Here is a 19,190-nt window from a genome sequence, read left to right as displayed (position 1 = left end):
ACAAGCTTCATCTTGGTGTTGTTACTCACACCCCGGTCTTTCCAGATTTTGTCTAGCTTAGACATGGCACTTTTGGAAGCTCAGACATGGCATTTTTGGTGTACTAAATAATCTCTTAATAAAATCTATCAGCCACCTTAAAGCATTTGAGAAATGCATTTAAAATTTATATTAAAATCGATTGGCAAAGTGTAAAGACAGCATTTTTTGTTCTTAGATCTGTCATCTACTAACAAATGTACAAAAATATATTTCATTTTTAGACATATATATTTATATAGTTTCATATATATATACAGGGCTTTTTTTCCATGTAACACAGTGAAACAGGGTTCCGGAACCTTTTTTCACGGATATGTACATATATATTTTTTTAAATTAAAAAAATCGATTAGAAGAAACAATGTTTAAGCTTACGTAATTACAATCCATATTTATATAACTGATAAAATATGGTGTTGTATATCGCTCACTCCTTTCAAGAACGTCATAAATCAAAATTCGTCAATTTTCAGTTGTGCATGTTTTCGGAATGCCCAGAAAATGTACTATATCTCAGCAAAAGAGGCATATTTTTAACTTAATATTTACCCGCTACAGGGCAAAAAATGTTGTTTCTGCATTTTTAAGAAAATGTATTGTTTAATTATTTTTTTAAATAAACTAAATATTTTTCAAATGGAGAAACAACCTTCAGGTTTTACCTAAAAAGATCTGTTACACAGTAAAACGTTCGTAAGTGGCTTAGTATTTATTTTCAATACATTGTGTTATATTTTCATACTTTAAAAACGTTCTCCTAAAAAATCAAGTTTTTTGGTTTATGACGTTCTTGAAAGGAGTGAGCGATATATTTTTTTGTTTCATCATTATTGTATGAAAATTATAAAATATGGTATTGTTATGAATATTGAAATGAAATTTGTATACATATTTCTTTAGTAAAAAGCTTGACATGAAGTAAGTTCTGGAACCTTTTTTGTTTAAAAAAAAGCCCTATAAATACACATTGGATTTTAGGGAAGCTATGTACATTAATATCGAACTTCATTTATTAGATACTTTTTTTACATAAGTCTTATCGACTAATGCCAAAACACTGTAGCTCCTATACACGATGTACTATATAAAAGATACATAGTTTTGATAATCGACGGTCAATATATTGCATATATACGATTTAGTTATAGTTAATTATCTATTTTACATATTGCATATTATTAAAATTTAACAAGTCATTAATTACATTCTTTTTTCTCTCAACAGTTGAGGCTGTATTCAATATATAGTGGCACTCTGCATCGGCACATTTACTTATCCTAACCTATCATTACTAGTAATGACCATGATGTAGTACTTAGGTAAGGTTAGGTTAGGTTATGTAAGGTTATGTCAAATGAATATCTTTTAATTAATTTAATACGGGCCCAAAGGATGTCAATTTTATTAAATATTGGGACCATCTTCAGTTATTATCGGTAATTACCAACAAATAAAATTATCAAATCACTGTTAATAAATAGCAGTTAGTTTTGATAAGAGCTTGGTTTGTTTTATGATTGAAATTCTACTACAGATTACTATATTTCTGTTGGTAAAAAATATGATTGGTTTTATTAATATCTTTGTTTGCTTAGATTACTAATTCATTAAAAGAATTATTAAATTTTACTTTTGGGAATTACCGGCAAATATAATTATACAAATTTCAGTTGATCAAATAAATGGTTAGTTTTAATAAAATATATGTTTATTTCAATGATCAAAATTGTTTAAAAGAATTGTTAATATTTGTACATATTTTTAATATAGAATGGCGTTGCATATAGATTGTTGATATTAGTATCCAGTAATTACCGACAAATGTAATATTTTTTATTATTTTTATTAAAAAGACGGTTAGTTTTTACAATATCGAGATATAAAAAAAGCAAGCTTTTTTTGATAACTGAAATTCTTTTGAAGAATTGTTTAATTTACTATCGGCAAATATAATTATTACACTATCATTATTTACAAAGACAGTTAATTTTAATAATAATGGACTTATTTGATAAAAAGAATACTGTAGAACGGGGCTACTTGAACTTTGATGTGTTACTTGAGCCCAGTACAAAATAAATATTTAGATTGTGGTATTGATCAAAGTATCGTGACAATAAGTGTCACCTGTTAGGGAAACAATGAATCATGTCGATACGTTCATTATTGTAGACCAAATACAGATTTAAATCTTTTTTTGTACTGGGCTCAAGTAACACATCAAAGTTCAAGTAGCCCCGTTCTACGATATTCTTGATTAGCCCTTAGGGAATAAATATTATTATAAGGAAGAAGTTAGATTTTACAAACATTTATTTTTACATACATACCATATATAAAGACAGGCATAAAAATTGACTTATTTAAAATTTGAAGTCTTAGTGTTGGTCAAACTGTATATATTTTTTATTAATTTAATATTTTACATAGCAAGAATAATGAATTTAATTTTTTTAATTAAAACAACACAAATTTTCTATGTTATTCTGTTGTACAATAAGTGTGAAATGTATATAAGTATCGACTGTCCAAAAAATACAGTTGGTTCTGAATAGGTTTAAATGTGTAGAAAAGGGATTTCAAAAAGTTTAATTAACAGTACACAATGGAGTGCTAGTTCCAACTCAAATGTATGGAAGTAAAGCATAGAATTGGGTAAAATAATGAAAGTAGACTGAATGCAGTTGAATGCATTCACTCGAGACAAATGTGCGCCAAAAGATGTATGATTTATATTCGGATGATGAAACTATTGAAACACATATTGCAAGACAGGACCCCACGAGATGGACTCCAAATTTCTTAAGATGGAGACCTTGGGAGAACAAAAGAGGCGTCAGAAGACCCCAAAAGAGATGGTCCAACGATATAGTCACTGTGGGAGGTAGAAACTGGCTGCAAGCAGCAACCAACCAGAGGAAATGGAAAGAAGGGGAAGAGGCCTATATCCAGCAGTGGAGGACAGAGGGATCATGAAGAAGAAGAAGAAGGTGAAACTTATTTCATCCTTAGATAGGGTGTAAGGCAGAGAAAAGGAAGAAGAAGGTTTAAGGCCCAATAAACAATAGCCTATATAACATGTGATAGTAAGTGTTAAAGTCAATGAAAACGAAAAGTGGACTATCGGGCAGGCAGAACGGGGGTGACTTTTTTTTTCAGATGGGAATTGCATTTATTATCTACCTTGCTTATTATGTATAAGGTTTATAGATCATATAGTGGATTTTTGTTTCTTCTAGCTAATTAAATATGTTTTTATTTGAATCTGTGTTGGGAACAGGAGGGATAATCTAGTGTGGGCCAATCAGGAACTTCTCAGCATTTATTTGCTCATTGCTGGGAGGAAACCAACTCAAAAAACTCCTTGTAAAACCATGTAGAACGGGGGTGGCTGGAGGCGTTTGAGATGTGGTGCTACAGGCACATGTTGGAGATTCATCGGTCGGAACATGTAAAGAACAACGGGGTATCAAGCAGGGCTGGGGAGTCTAGATGCTTACTTAATAAAGTAGCCAAATGGATAGGCCATAATATAAGACACCCAGGCCTGCTTTGTACGATTGCGGAAGGCATGTGCGAAGGCACAAACTAAAAAGGACGACCCGCGTAACCTATATGGACCAAATTATCTCCAACATGCGCTGTAGTGGGTACGCCAAGTTGAAGATAGAGAAGGGTAGAGACTGGCCATGCAAGAAACAAACCAATCATCACAAAGATTGTAACCCACGAAGAAGAAAATTGATTGAAAAAATAGTAAGAATTACAAAATTTGATAATATTTTGGAGAAAAGTTGATTCTGATATGAAGACGAATACACCACAATTTATTTATTTATAGATTTGGCGTTTAATTTGTAGAACGCCGTTTTAATTTATGTATTAAATGTTAAATACAAACGCTGATTTTTTTAGTCAACTTAATTGTATTTTATTGATGAAAAAACACACATTCCTTTAAAAATGTCACAAAATTGATTTTTATGTGTTTTTTCAACAATAAAATACAACTTAGTAGACTCAAAAAATCAGATTTAACATTTAATACATACAATGCACCACAATTTACTGGTGTTATCGTCATTATGATCACAAAATTCTACATACGATATAATTGGCTCAACTACTAGTATGTGACACGTGTGAAAGCAAGCATAATTAATATTTAATAAATTATTAAATTAGTATTTTCTATCTACTCAGACAGTGATAATCAAATTCTCAATAATCTCACCCGTGATTCCATGATATACATATAAAAAAAATATACATAATCGCGCTGATAAAGTGGCGGATCTTTATTATTAAAACTTGGAACTGGCGCTAGTGTTGAACTCCAGACATCCATATTCTTCTCTATCTATATTGAGATGTCAAAAAAAAGTAAAAAAAACTCCTAGAAAGTGGAGAAAACCCACATTTGTGAATAATTATATTTGGACAAACATAATGTTGTGAATTAAAATAACTGGTCAAATTACAAGCTAATTACAATTGAAAATCATGTTTATAGGCGTTTCCCAGTATGTAAAAATAAGCCTATGATATCTTGCAAACAAGTAAAAGGGTCTCTGCTAAATAAAAGCTTTGATGATCCAAAGTAAATGGCTTTTATGAACTTATATGTAATGCGTCATGAGATTGATCATACCATATATCTAGGCGTTCCAAAAATTTGAGTATTGTGGTCATGACTGACAAGTCATGTGTAGAATAGTCAAGTTGTAGAGGGATCGCTTAAACAAGCTTATGGCATGTTGTAAGTCCTGTAAATACCCAGACTTCCATATTCTTCTTCAACTATGTTGATATGTCAATATAAACGATTATTATATAAACATATAAACAGTTTTATCATTACATATCCTCAATTTCGTTTTATGATCAAAAGCAGCTGTTAAAAGTATAAACTCGGGGGTTTTGCCAGCCACACTTTACATTTAGATCCGCCACTAGCAGCTTACGAACACCTCCTTCCGCTTGCGTTTAAGCAACACACTACCTTTCTTATATTAGACGTGAAATTATTGTGCTCAATATCCTCAGTTGTGATTTTCATAACGCTTGTGACCTTATCATTATTCTTACCAGTCAGCCTGGCTACAATATCCTTCTTAGTGATGGGCTTGCATTTATCTACTTTAATATCAGTGCCGCAGGTTTCTGTGTACTTATTACATATGACTATATCGTCTTCTGTGTCAGGGATATCGGATATGATCTCTTTGGATCATGTGTTTCCGCAGTCGTAGTTCGTGATCAGGTTCAGATCTTCATCGGCGTGGGTTTTCTTCGCAGATATGTCGCATTTCTCTTGACAGACATTGCGTTCCAGTTTTCTTCTGTGTGACTCTTCACTGGGTGGAGGGTGGTCTTCCACGCTGACTACGATCTTTCCCCCTGCAATTGAATCATCTCCTGGAGTGATTCTTCCTAATTCTACTTCATCCGGTTCCGTTTTGGGACTGGCGTCTTTGTGGAAGCTTTTGATAAGCGGTGTGGCCTGTTTGTTGGAGTTTTCTTCACTGTCCTCGCGGCATTCTGTTATGATGTCGGCGCTTATGAGTTCCGAATGGATGTTGGCGTTTGGGGACATCGGCTCCTCGTCTCTGCAGGAGTGTTGCAGGGTGAATGGGAGTTTAAGTGATAGTTCTCCGCCCATCGCGCTGACGCTAAGTTTGACTTTGACGTAGTAAGATACGTAAATGGCAAAGACGTTTCTGTCGTCTGTGTTGGAGGCGTTACAGAGAACTGTTGAGGCAAGGCTTGCTCCAGTTTTGGCGTATGAATCTTCTAACGCTATCCAGTTTTTAGTTGTTCCTGAAAAAAGAGAAATAATTTACTAACTCAAAATCCATAACTTTTCTATGGAAACTAAGCACAGAGTTGTAAAAGGAAGGAGTGAAAGAAAGCTAAGCATAGAGTTGTGAAATGCAGTTGAAATACAAATACTAAGACGAATGTATGATAAAGGTTCGGATGGTTTAAGCCAATAAAAACCTATCAGCGAAAGCTTAGCTTATTTAAAAGAGAAAATATTATTGTCTTTAGCGTCCTTGGTTTGGTAAATGGTTCAATATCTACCATCTTACATCTCTACCAAAATTAGTTCAATATAACATATTTGGTTGGAAAATGGTGGTAACATTTGGTTGTTTATGTCTTCAGACAAGTATGTTTCTTGGCTATATACAATGGAGTCCTGTTACCAAGTCTAATGTATAGAAGTGAAGCATAGAGTTGCCAAAAAAAGATGAAAGTAGACTGAATGCAGTCAGGAGTATGTATTAGGGAAGCATGAATATGGAAGAGGTATGTCTGCAAAGACAGAGTGATGTAGAGTTCTCTTATCTCTGCCTGAGAGGAAGAGACATAATTATCATTAAGTTAGTTATATATTTACCTCTTGCAGGTCGCAGTGTGTAGCATGTGGTGACATTATCCCCAGGATTGACAGGACATTCGTCCTTCGATGTGGTGATGGCAACTACGTTCTTAAATTTTCCATTTGAGAACATGCAAACATCCACATGTTGGACTACAAACACCTAAAAAGTATAAAAAGAGATATAAAAAATGAAGAATCAAAAACAAAATACATCTTTATATTCATCGTGGCACAATTTTTTTAAAGAGACAGATTGACAGCTGGGTATCAATATCGCAGGATGCTAATCTCTTTTAAAAACAGGCCACGAGGCCTACATCAAGCAGAAGAAGTAGAAGAAGAAGATACATTTCTAGTTGTGAGATGTTGGTGGAATGTGTTTTGAACATTTGAAATTGTATTAGGTTAGAAATAATCCATCACTCCATAAATTTGTAAGACGGCAAACAGTCTACATTTTAATCACGGCCAATTGCAAATGGAAGTGGCTTAGGATAGTTGACACCATATCAAATATTAGACAGCAATATATTTAACATAATGCAACAAAAAATGTCCACGAGAAAGCTCTGTTTGAAGTGGGTTCTAGGTTTCTTTACAGTCGATCAAAAACAGCAACGCATCGAGAAAAGCAGCAAACGCACCAAAAAAGAGCTGTTTAAAGCTGTTTCAAAACAATATTCACACAACACTCAAATATGGGATCGCAAGCTTTATTTTCCTTAACATAAAGCTGGTAAATTCAATTCAGTAAAATGCAGAAAGTTATACAAGTACATGTTTGCCTTTTTGATGCCCGAAGTGAGGGTCTAAGTAATCTAGCTATATTGGAACACATCTAACATGGTATAAGACAGAATGTAAGCATATTTTTATGCGATTCATGATAATGGAAAACAAACATAGATACATCACTATATGAGTCACATTGGTAGTCCATACCAATGGTAGATAGCGAGAGAATGATTAAGAAAATATATGTGGCGAATGTGAGATGGAAAACAGAACGTGGACGACTGAAAAAGACTTGGCACGATCAGATCAATCAGAACCTAAAATCTGGCGGTGTCAAAAGTCTGCGTAATCGGAGGGCATGCATGTCTAGATGTATGGATGTGAAGGAGGCGAGGAGTGTATGTCAGGACAGAAGAGTATGGCGTTCCATCCTCTCTGCCTACCCCTGCGGGGAAACGGCGTGATGGTAGTAGTAGTAGTAGTAGTACATTGGTAGTCAGCTGAGTGGACAGCAACCAGCCATTCAAAAAATACTTTTTAAGTAGTATTACACAAAGTGAACGATGAGTGTGATGTTATAAAAGTTTGCATTTATTACTCATAAGTTAGAATTTAGAATGGAAATCTGACGGTAATATTGAATGGATTTTCTTTGCTTTTCTTACCTTGACTCTTCGTACTGTTTTGTGTGACCTGTTACTGATAGTGACGTTAACATTGATTGGTTCTCCGTGAGAATAGACTGCTTTATCAAGTGAAGCGTCTAAAGTTACCCTAGAATGAAATACATCTATGAATATGAATCAATTCATGAATATAAATAAAGCGAGGATTCTTAGAAGATGATTCAAATATGGGATATGTTCACACTGTTGGGAGCAGATGAGGCTCAAAGAAGATTTGTATGTATCATTCAATAATCACTCAATATATGTGTCGCCTACTTTCAAAATCCACCAGATCGAATTTTAAAATGAATACATTATCGGAATGCCCATTATGGTTTTTATTATTTAAAATATTTATATATTTGAAAACCCTGCCAAAAAATACTTAAAAACAGCGTTGTATTTCAAATTCCGCTATATTCATGGAACTTGCCTTCTGACCCATATCGGCCAATCAGTATAACATTTTATCTAATTAAAGACATTTCTTTTGAACATAAATGTTACCGGAGAATTTTGCATTTTTTGTAAAATCGACTTACATGGATCTGGCGGATTTTTCAAGTAGGCGACACATATAAATTCGAAAAAATCTCACCTATGGTCAAGTGGGAAAAGCTATTTAGTGCACAAACCTTTCGACAGATGGCAGTTCTGTTGGTCAGTGTCAACTAAAATGCGATTGTTAAAATACTGTATATATACAACTTTCAAATGCAATATGGATGCTCAAAAATAGGTAGTGAACTTCGGACAGGGTATGTGATCACTTTAGCTAGACAGTACTAGGTCATAAGTTGTGTGTAACCTATAGACCGTAGAATCATTAAAAAAAAAAAATTCCCATAAATCCATCCCTTGGAATGAATCCCTTGAATGAATGAATGAGGGATTCTCGTATATTTCAGGGTTGATAAATTAATGTAACATTTATATTGAACCAACCTTCCTTCAGAAAGTAGAAAAGGTTTTTCTACCGTTGCATGAGGTGGAGGTGGCAGTATATTCAATAGATTCTGGCTTCCTCCATGCCCTGAAATCAATCATACAATTAAAACATTATTTATAGATTTTAGTTTTAAACGTTCAGAGTGAATTTATGAATGGAAGAGGATGTATGGATCAAATTTTTGCTTTGCGCAATGTAACAGAAAAGTTTTTAGGCAAAAACCAAAAGCTTTTCTGTGCATTTGCGGATTTGCAGAAAGCGTACGACCGAGTTGATAGAACGAAACAATAGAAGGTGTTATCTGAGTATGGAGTGAGCAGTAAACTTATCCAAGGTATTGCATCCTTGTACGAGGATAGCACTGCATGCATTGGGGTAAGTGGTTCATTTTCATCCTAGTTTAACATCTCTAAAGGTGTTAAACAGAGATGTGTAATGTCACCTGAGCTGTTTAATCTATACATGTATAATTGCATAAAAGAACTGAAAGGTTTTTTAAAAGTCGGGGTTTAAATGATCAATTTGACGGTCTATTGCCTTTTGTATGCTCACGATGCTGTGCTTCTTGCTGATAGTAGAGAAAACCTGCAGGCGTTGGTGACAAGGGTATATAATGTGTGTAAGGAAAGTGATTTGCTGATGAATGTCAACAAATTTAGAGTCATGGTTTTTTGAAAATGTAGTTAATAGGTAAATATTGGAACTGTGTAACGGGGAAGTATGTTTTCTAGGGATAGAAAGGTTAATAAAGATATTGCAGAGTGAATGCTAACAACAAAGTGAATGGTACATTAAAAGTTAACTGGCAGTACACAACGAAGCCCTAGGGCTTGAGACTAGCTCAACCCTTCTTATTTTTTGACATCTCATCAAAGATGAAGAAAAATATGGAAGTCTGGGCATTTACGCATCAACTCTTATGTTTGTTCCATGTATTAGAGTTGGAAACAGGACTTTGCTGTGTACTGCCAGTTTAGTTTACGCTGTAAGGCTTCAAATTATTATCTGTAACATCTTTGGTTCAGTAAATACTGGTAAAATTAGGTATTTATACCTTCAGACAAGCATGTTTCTTGCAGAGAGTCAGTCTCTTCTGGTAGAACTGGGGGTCTGAGTTGTGTGCTTGGTCTCCGGCCAGGAGATGTAGAGCCCTTGAAGTTCTTCGGAGACAGCCTGCAACATGTTAAAATGAGTTATTTGACCGTTATGTGGTAAACGATATTTTTCATAATTAAATATAATTTATATTTGAAGCACTAACTTTGTGATTCTCCATTTTATAATTAAAATGTAACTTTGTTTTAAAATCACTATAAATATTTTATTATAACTTAATTATTATGTCTACCGGTTTTGAAGCTAACCGCTTCTTGATCAAAACAGATAAATACTAAAACACTATCTACTAAACAATATTCAAAACGGGAACGTAGCTTAGGTAGATCTCAAGTGGCTTTATTTTTTTTCAATTGTATTGTAATTTTTTAATTAAAATTTTACTAGGTAAATACCACCATTTCTTAAAATCTATTGTGACACGTGCTTCGATGCATTCCACATCATTTTCAAACACCGTATGTGGAGCTAAGTCTAAATTTGAGACATGTACCCTTGGGACGTTGAAGGATGAAGAGGGGGTAGGAGATATTTCTTATTTTCAATGTATCAGTGGAAACGCTTTAGTTACTGTCACAATTAAAAAGAAATATAGATATGCCACATGTACCTATGATATGAAATATATGTCTGCCTCCGTAGTGTAATGGTCAGCACGCTCGGCTGCCGTTCTGGAGGTCCCGGGTTCGATTCCCAGGGGCGGTCAAATGACTATAAGTGATTTTTTCACTCTAATATTTATTCAATATTACCCTGGACTGGTACCTGAATTTATATTTAATACCTGAGCAACCTTGACTCCCTCGCGGGATGGGCAGAGAGAGTTGAAGTAGGGTCAGGGTGAGTTGGTCCGCTACCTCCTTGGACCACTCTGACTCCCATCCGGACAGTGGTCCTTTTCTCCAACTTGGCTTCAGTCGCTTCCGCTGAAAAAAAACATATAAACTATATTGGAGTCTGAATGAAATTCATGAAAAATTATGAAAATCATGAATGAAATTATTACTAGTAAGATTTTTATCAATAAATGAACTTACATAAAGAGAATAATTTATTACAACATTTTGAGTGTGTCCAAATACTTGTTTACAAAATGTGGATTATCTCCAATTACAGGAGTTATTTTCATATTATTTTTTGAGATATCATCAAAGATGAAGAATAATGTGGAAGTCTGGACCTCACATACTAATAAAGAGTTTCTGCTCATTAAAAAGCTTCTTTTCATCTCACCAATAGATGTCTCTAGTGAACTTCTAGTGATTCAAGAACAATGTTTCAAAATTGGTTCATATATGTATATAGAACTTCCAAGAATTTGAGTAGTGTGGTTGTCAATAATGGGTAGAATTGGTGAATGTTACACGTGTGTAAAGTGATCACTTACTAGCCTATGACGGCCGTCAGCCCCGTAAATGCCCAGACTTCCATATTCTTCTTCATCTTTGATGAGATGTCAAAAAATAATATGAGAATAATTTAATTTCATTAATTGATTCGGCAGTCACTCTTTGGTAGAATCTATCCATTTTTAATTAATGTTTTATAAGTACTACTTCCTAAGGTAAATAAGCACTATTTCTTAAAATCTACTGTTGCACGTGTTTCGATGCATTCCGCGTCATTTTCAAACACCGTATGTGAAGCTAATTCTAAATTTTAGAGTTGGGTCCTTGGGACGTTGAAGGTTGAAGAGGGGGTAGTACCTGTTTCTTATTTTATTTATTTATTAAAATTTTATTTTAATTTTTAATTTTTATTTCTTATCAGTGGGAACATAGACAATAGGGGGGAGGCTTTAATAATTGTCTTGTTGTTAATTATGGGTTGATTGTAATTTATATTTTTATGAATTTCTATTGTTTCAATATGTTGCAGTTTATGGCTTTTTGTATTAAGTATTTTTAGGATTTCTACGTTATTGTGGTTAAATTTGTGATCATTATCTATTAAATGGTTAGCGAATTCCGAAAAATTATTATTTCTCAAACATAATTCATGTTCCCTGATTCTTGTTTTGAATTTTCTGGAAGTCATACCAATATACGAACTTCCACAGTCGTTTGATTTATATATGCTACTTTTATCTAATATATTTCCAGGATTACTTTGTGTTTTAATTTTTTTCGTTAATTTATATGGAATTATAAAATTTTATTTCCTGAACGTTTTCCGCAGATACTTTGTGACACATTTTACAAACTTTATAAAATTAAATAACTTAATTTTAACCACTTTTTTATTAATACTATTTAACATAAATACACTTACAATAATGAATAACAAAAAAAAGGTAATCGTAACATTCCATTTTTCATTATTTCCATTATTGCTAAATAATAATTGGGACATATCGCTCACTCCTTTCAAGAACGTCATAAATAAAAAAACTTGATTTTTCAGAACGTTTTTAAAGTTTAAAAATACAATATAATGTATTAAAAATAAATATCAAGCCACTTATTGAACTTTTTGCTGGGCAACATATCTTTTTAGGTAAAACCTGAACGTTTTTTCTCTATTTGAATCATATTTAGCATATTAAAAAAAATAATTAAACAATACCTTTTCTTCAAAATACAAAACAACACTTTTTGCCCTGTAGCGGGTAAATATTAAGTTAAAAACATGCCTCTTTTTCTGGGATATAGTACATTTTCTGGGCATTCCGAAAACACCCACAACTGAAAATTGACGATTTTTGATTTATGACTTTCTTGAAAGGAATGAGCGATATTGTCCCAATAATTGCTCGTTTGTGTCCGAACAGTATTTTATGATAGTAAAATAGTGGAACATATAAAATATATGTTGCACTAAAAAGAAAAAAATATAAAAGAAGAACATCATTGCAATTCAACATTTCTTTTTTATTTAGCCTATGACCGCACAGTACCAAAATCCCAGATCCCAATGCATTTGTAAGCATTTAAATTATATTAGTAATTATTGGAAATTCTCTGGGACAATATCGTGGTCGTACAGGAGAAAGTGACGAACTACCAAAACGTAAAATGTTCAGGAGGGCCATCACTTTCTTGTCAAAAAGTCACTTTTTCTTGGCAAGAAAATAAATATCAATGCAGTTAGTCATTTTTACTAAGTCAATATATTATACTTCTATGTTTAAAATCCTTTGGATTTTTTTCAGGGCAATATTAAGCTAGTAAGATAGAAAATAGTCAATGATCACGTTTTTGTTAAACAATGCACTTGGTCACTTTCTCCTGTATGACTACGATATATCCCTACAGTATTGAAAGAGTTAAGTCAATATTTCATATTTTCGAGTTAACGTTTTTTGCCAGTAAACCCAGAATTTATCCTTCATGTAATTGCTAATTTAGGGGTCGTTCACACTGTGCTCGTCAGACAGCTGCGACAGATGTCTTGCCGGACGCGACAATCTAATCAGTGTGTCGGAATGATTAATAAATGGGGCAGTTTCGTCAACGGAATACCTATTAAGGGATGTCTGCTGAGGTTTATGGTTTATCCGACCCCGAGTTCATTTGCGGTGGCCCAAAACTTGAGCACGAATTACATCAACACTCCCCTTATCATTCATCGTTCACTTTCTGTAATACGCAATATTTTAAAGTAGTATTACACAAAGTGAACGATGAATGATAAGGAGAGTGTTAATTAATGTAATTCGTGTCCGAGTTTTGGGCCAGATAATACATAATACATATCGCTCACTCCTTTCAAGAACGTCATAAATCAAAAAATTTGATTTTTCAGGAGAACGTTTTTAAAGTTTAGAAATATAATACAATGTATTAAAAATAAGTATTAAGCCACTTACTAGTTTCATATGCAACAGATCTTTTTAGGTAAAACCTGAAGGTTTTTTCTCCATTTGAAAAATAATTAGTACATTAAAAAAAAAATATTTAAACAATACTTTTCCTTCAAAATGCAAAAACAACACTTTCTGCCCTGTAGCGGGTAAATATTAAGTTAAAAATATGCTGCTTTTGCTGGGATATAGTACATTTTCTGGGCATTCCAAAAACAGGCACAACTGAAAATTGTCGATTTTTGATTTATGACGTTATTGTAGGGGTATTGTTTGCATGCTGTGGTAGTGATTGTCCTGACGAAGAGACGGGTACGTCTCGAAACCGGTAGACATAAAAATCGCGGTGAGTGGTTATACACTAATATGACTAACATTTTTGAAAAAAAAATAAATAGGTAAAAATGACTAACCACAAAGTAAATGCTTTAAATATTAATAATGTTGAGAATTACATAATATTTATTAAGTGGTATTACATAAAGTGAACGATGAATGAAAAGGAGGGTTTTAAGGCCCAAATACGATAAATCGCAACTTATTTTTTTCTAAACCCAGGTCAGTTGTCCAAACTCAAAACACAGTAAGGGGCATTTTTTGTAGTATGCTTTATTTTGCATTTTTGGACGAAGTAGATTCTACTACAAAAAATGTCCTTTACTGTGTTTAAAATTTGGACAGCCGAGGTAACCTTTAAGGTAACTGCATTTTTTGCTTAAACACTGTTTTTGTATTAAAAAATAAGTTTTTTTCGAAATAAATACATGGTTTTAAAAAGTAAAGAGTTATTGAAAGGTAAGGAATATACGAGATTGGAAGGGGATCAGGACCGTTGCGGCGCTGTTGAGAGATATATTATCATTTCTTGGGCTATATTATCATTTTATTTTCATATGGTGTACGGAGTGCGTGGAAGTTTTTGGCATCGTAAGGGAAGGGTAATTACCGATAACCTAACTACGAGTGTTTCAATGTTTTTGAAACAGCACATAAACTCTGATTATGACAAGGTTCTTGTTGAAACCGATTGGAAAAAGTGCACAAAAAAAGCGGTTAAAACAAATTTGTGTTATTTAATAAAGCTATATTATCAGTGTATAGTATATTTTATTTGATTAGTGACCGGGTTTTGTCGTTACTGACAACATCAGACTAGTGATGGTCCATTTAAAGTTGTTATTTTATCATATAAAACGCAATTCCACCATGAATTGTCAGTACAAGACTTAAATTTAAGTGATCCTTTTTGGGGCCGTTCGTTGGGGTGAACCTTGTATTTTTCGGCGGTCCTAATAAAGACCGATTACTGAGTTATGCTGTAACAAGGATTGATGGCATGTTGGCTCATGTTTGCTGTAACTGAAATCGTCGCGAACCACGAGATGAATGTGCTGCGAAACATATTACATCTCTTCATACGGCCATTCTACCAAGAATGACAAACTGCAAATTTATTCAATAAAACTTTGCAAATCCTGTTATTTATGAAGTCACCAGTATGGGGCACATTGATATAAAAGTTTATGATACAGGAAAACCTCGGGTAATGATGCCCCGAGTTGCGAAATGTCTTACGAAAAAAATCATACCGTAACTTGAGGTTCCACAGCATAATTAAATAGAATAAAATAACAACTATATATATTTTATTTATTGTCTGGCATTTACTTTATGTTAAGACATGTTAAAATGATTAAGGAAACACTTGTTTCGGAAGCTAAATTTCCTTCGTCAGGTCTAAATAATAACTAAAATATATAATAAAAAATTGTTCTATAAATAAGGACAGGGGTAAATTAGTTGAGAGAGGGGGTTAGTCAAGGGGCGGAGTTTAAAAACAAAGGAAAAATGGAAAGCAAAGGTGAAGAATTTTGAAACACTATATTATTTAAAAAAATATTATTAGAATTAAGGTTTTTTTGGGATTCTAAATTTTCTAAAGAACATCGTAGCGGTCTTGTTAGTAATTATTTTTCGGGATTGCAAATCACATAATAGATACAAATCACTCATTCCACTCTCATAAATTAAAATGATTACATCTTGTACCACATGAAGGCCAAATTTTGAATTGTTTAGAAAATTATTTAGAAATAAAAAAAAACGTAAATTCTAAGAATAATTTATTAAATAATAAATCATTGTGTGTCGTAACTGGAGAGATTCGTAAATCGAAGTCTGCGTTATTCTGATGTATAAATTTACATGATACATACGTACATAAACAAAATTAGTATTCTTGAGCGTTTTCAAAATACAAAAACACATAAATATGCGAACACAAAGCCCGAAAGATAACAACTTTTGTAATATAGGAAAAGTTTACCATGTAAAGGAATTCTTTTCATGTATACCCATATTAAACTACTTTATACAGGCCGCAAAATATACGCTTAGAATATCCTGGTTCAATTTGTAAATGTTTTCTTCAAAGGATCTCTATTGTTGAAAATTCCTCCGTGACCCCTTATTAAACTTTTTCATAATATGTACCTTGTTTGTAATTATCAATTTTGGGACCCGCATTCAGCTTTTTTGAGATTGCTATCAAATATGACAGGGGGTGATAATTAGGGGTAGGATTTATTTTATAATTAATATTATTTTGCATCCGTCTCCGTAGTGTAATGGTCAGCACGCTCGGCTACCGTTCTGGAGGTCCCGGGCTCGATTCCCAGGGGATATCGAATAAATATAGGTAATTTTTTCGCTGTAATATTCATTCAATATTACCCTGGACTGGTACCTGAAGTGGAGGGCTGATCACCTTTTCTTCATGTGTTAACGATCAAGATAACACTACGTTTATATCACGCAGTGCCCTATTCTCCATTAGGGTACAGATAAGGGTTTATTATATATATATATATATATATATATATATATATATATATATATATATATATATATATATATATATATATATATATATATATATTTTGCAATTTAACATCTCATCAAAGATGAAGAAGAATGTGAATAAGTCTGGGCATTTACGGGGCTGACGACCGTCATGGTCGTTGTTGCTGACGACCGTCATGGGTTGGTTTAAGTGATCACTTTACACACGTGTAACATTCACCAATTCTACTCATTATTATGAGTAGAATTGGTGAATGTTACATTATTATATATATATGAACCAATTTTGAAACATTGTTAATGAATCACTTGAACTTCACTAGAGACATCTATTGGTGAGTTGAAAAGAAAAGAAGGTGTTTCGTTTACTGTAAAAAGATGTGAATATATATTTATATATGACGTTAATTAAGTGTAAATAATAGTTTATATTAGTGTTATATAAGCTAATTAAAGAAAGAAATAAATTTAAAATAAATATGCTTATATTATTTTGAGCAATAAAAAGACTTTGTTTTTTGATCCAATCACATTTTTAATAACCAACTAGCTTCGGCAACAACCTGTTGCCCTCTTCAGGATTTAATTTATGACTCATAAATTAAAGTAGGTTTATAAGTCATAAATTAAACCCTGAAGAGGGCAACAGGTTGTTGCCGAAGCTAGTTGGTTAATAAAAATGTGAGTGGATAAAAAAACAAAGTCTTTTTATTTCTCAAAATAATATATCTATATGATTCACAAAGTTAATGCTTTCAATATTCAAAACATAAATATGCTTAAATTATCCTTACATATATTATACATTGAAGAATTACTCTCCAATTCTCTAAATATTTAAATAAAGCCTAGTTAAAAACCTTCCTATACCTGACCACGCAAAATTATCTAAATTTTACTTGGCGTGATGGTTAGTTTTTTTTTAGCTAGTTTAGCCAGATTACCGTCTCCCGTACCGCTGCAATCATGCTAAAAGTGCTTCGTGCGCTGAATAAAATATATGAATTACTTTATTTAAGGGGACTCGCCTTGATTCCTGCCCACAAAAGAGGAATTGATTTCCCCACGGACAAGTGGTTGGAAATATCACGTTTTGTGAATACAGCTAGACTTTCAGGGATTCATAACAGAAAAGGTATTTATAATTATTCTAATTTATATGAATCCTCTGTGTTAGGCCGAGGATTCATATAAATTAGAATAAACTAAACGTTATTTATAACATTTAGTTTATTTACTAATAAATTAGAATAAACTGAACGAATAAACTAAGCGTAAGATTCAAAATTTTTAAGACATTTACAGATGAAGAAGAATATGGAAACCTTAATGAAGAATATGAAAAAGGTTTTTTTTTAAATATTACATTAATCCCATATTAAAAAAAAAATGGCATGATCAGGTATGTCAAATACTTGAAAGCGGTCAGTCAAGAAGTCTAAATAATCGGTGGCTATGTATGAAGTTCGCCTCCGTAGTGGTCAGCACGCTCGGCTACCGTTCTAGAGGTCCCGGGTTCGATTCCCAGGGGGAGTCAAATGAATATTAGTGATTTTTTCACTGTAATATTTATTCAACATTACCCTGGACTGGTACCTGAAGCGGAGGGCTGATCACCTTTCCTTCGTGTTTAACACTGATCAAGATAACACTGTGTTTATATAATGCAGTGCCCTATGCACCATTGCGGTACGGATAAGAGTTTGAATAGAAAATGTATGAAGAGGTGCATGAATGTAGAAGAGGTGCATGAATGTAGAAGAGGCGAAGTTTTTGAAGAACGTTTTACAACTTCAAGTTGTTATTGTGAAACACAAATAAAAATCCAAAAATATGAAAAATTGAAAAAGTGGCACTCAAAAAACGGATCAAACGTGTAGATGTTCGGGAAATTCATAAAAGTGGAAATATCTGGAAAACTAAGGCACTTTCACTGAGGTCATATTTTCATTTTTTGTTGAGAAATAAGCTGGCCTAACATCCCTTAAAAGGGATACGTTGGATTATGGGACACCCTGTATTTATATATTTATATAAAAATATAAAGTAATATATATACAAATACAAATATGATATGATTGAAACATCGAACATTACTTTAAGTGCAAAAACTTTCATCCCTTATTTTCGAAGGGATCCTCCTCGATAAGTTACTAAACTAGGGTGTTCTAGAAGGTATTTGTAATTTGTCAACCTGTCAGTTAGTATAGAGTGATATTGAGATTGATGGATAATCCTGATGGATCATACGTACATTTGCCAAAGAAAATATCGCGCTTGAGAAATAGTTTACAATATATATATATATATATATATATATATATATATATATATATATATATATATATATATATATATATATATATATATATATATATATATATATATATATATATATATATATATATATATATATATATATATATATATATATATATATATATATATATATATATATATATATATATATATATATATATATATATATATATATATATATATATATATATATATATATATATATATATATATATATATATTGTATATTTGAATTTGATGATATACAAGTATTTGGACACATTCAAATTCAAATATGATGATATATTTGAATTTGAATGTGTCCAAATA

General features: G+C 32.6%; 1 protein-coding gene across 1 annotated transcript in view; it reads right to left on the bottom strand.

Annotated features, from left to right (window-relative positions):
* Positions 1 to 5,272: 5,272 nt before the first annotated feature.
* Positions 5,273 to 19,190, bottom strand: part of LOC148307268 (arrestin homolog) — a 66,354-nt gene continuing 52,436 nt past the window's right edge. The window contains exons 5-10 of the mRNA XM_088263619.1: positions 10,683 to 10,824; positions 9,842 to 9,955; positions 8,779 to 8,874; positions 7,831 to 7,939; positions 6,446 to 6,590; positions 5,273 to 5,862 (exon numbers count right to left, since the gene is read on the bottom strand). Coding sequence (XP_088119745.1) covers positions 5,273 to 5,862; positions 6,446 to 6,590; positions 7,831 to 7,939; positions 8,779 to 8,874; positions 9,842 to 9,955; positions 10,683 to 10,824 — 1,196 coding nt within the window. The remainder of the gene's footprint in view (positions 5,863 to 6,445; positions 6,591 to 7,830; positions 7,940 to 8,778; positions 8,875 to 9,841; positions 9,956 to 10,682; positions 10,825 to 19,190) is intronic.

The sequence above is a fragment of the Brachycentrus maculatus genome, unplaced genomic scaffold (genome assembly GCF_059751285.1).
Source record: "Brachycentrus maculatus isolate JH-2025_06_01 unplaced genomic scaffold, ASM5975128v1 h1tg000202l, whole genome shotgun sequence".
Classification (NCBI taxonomy): Eukaryota; Metazoa; Arthropoda; class Insecta; order Trichoptera; family Brachycentridae; genus Brachycentrus; species Brachycentrus maculatus.
This window is presented reverse-complemented; position numbering and strand designations above follow the sequence as displayed.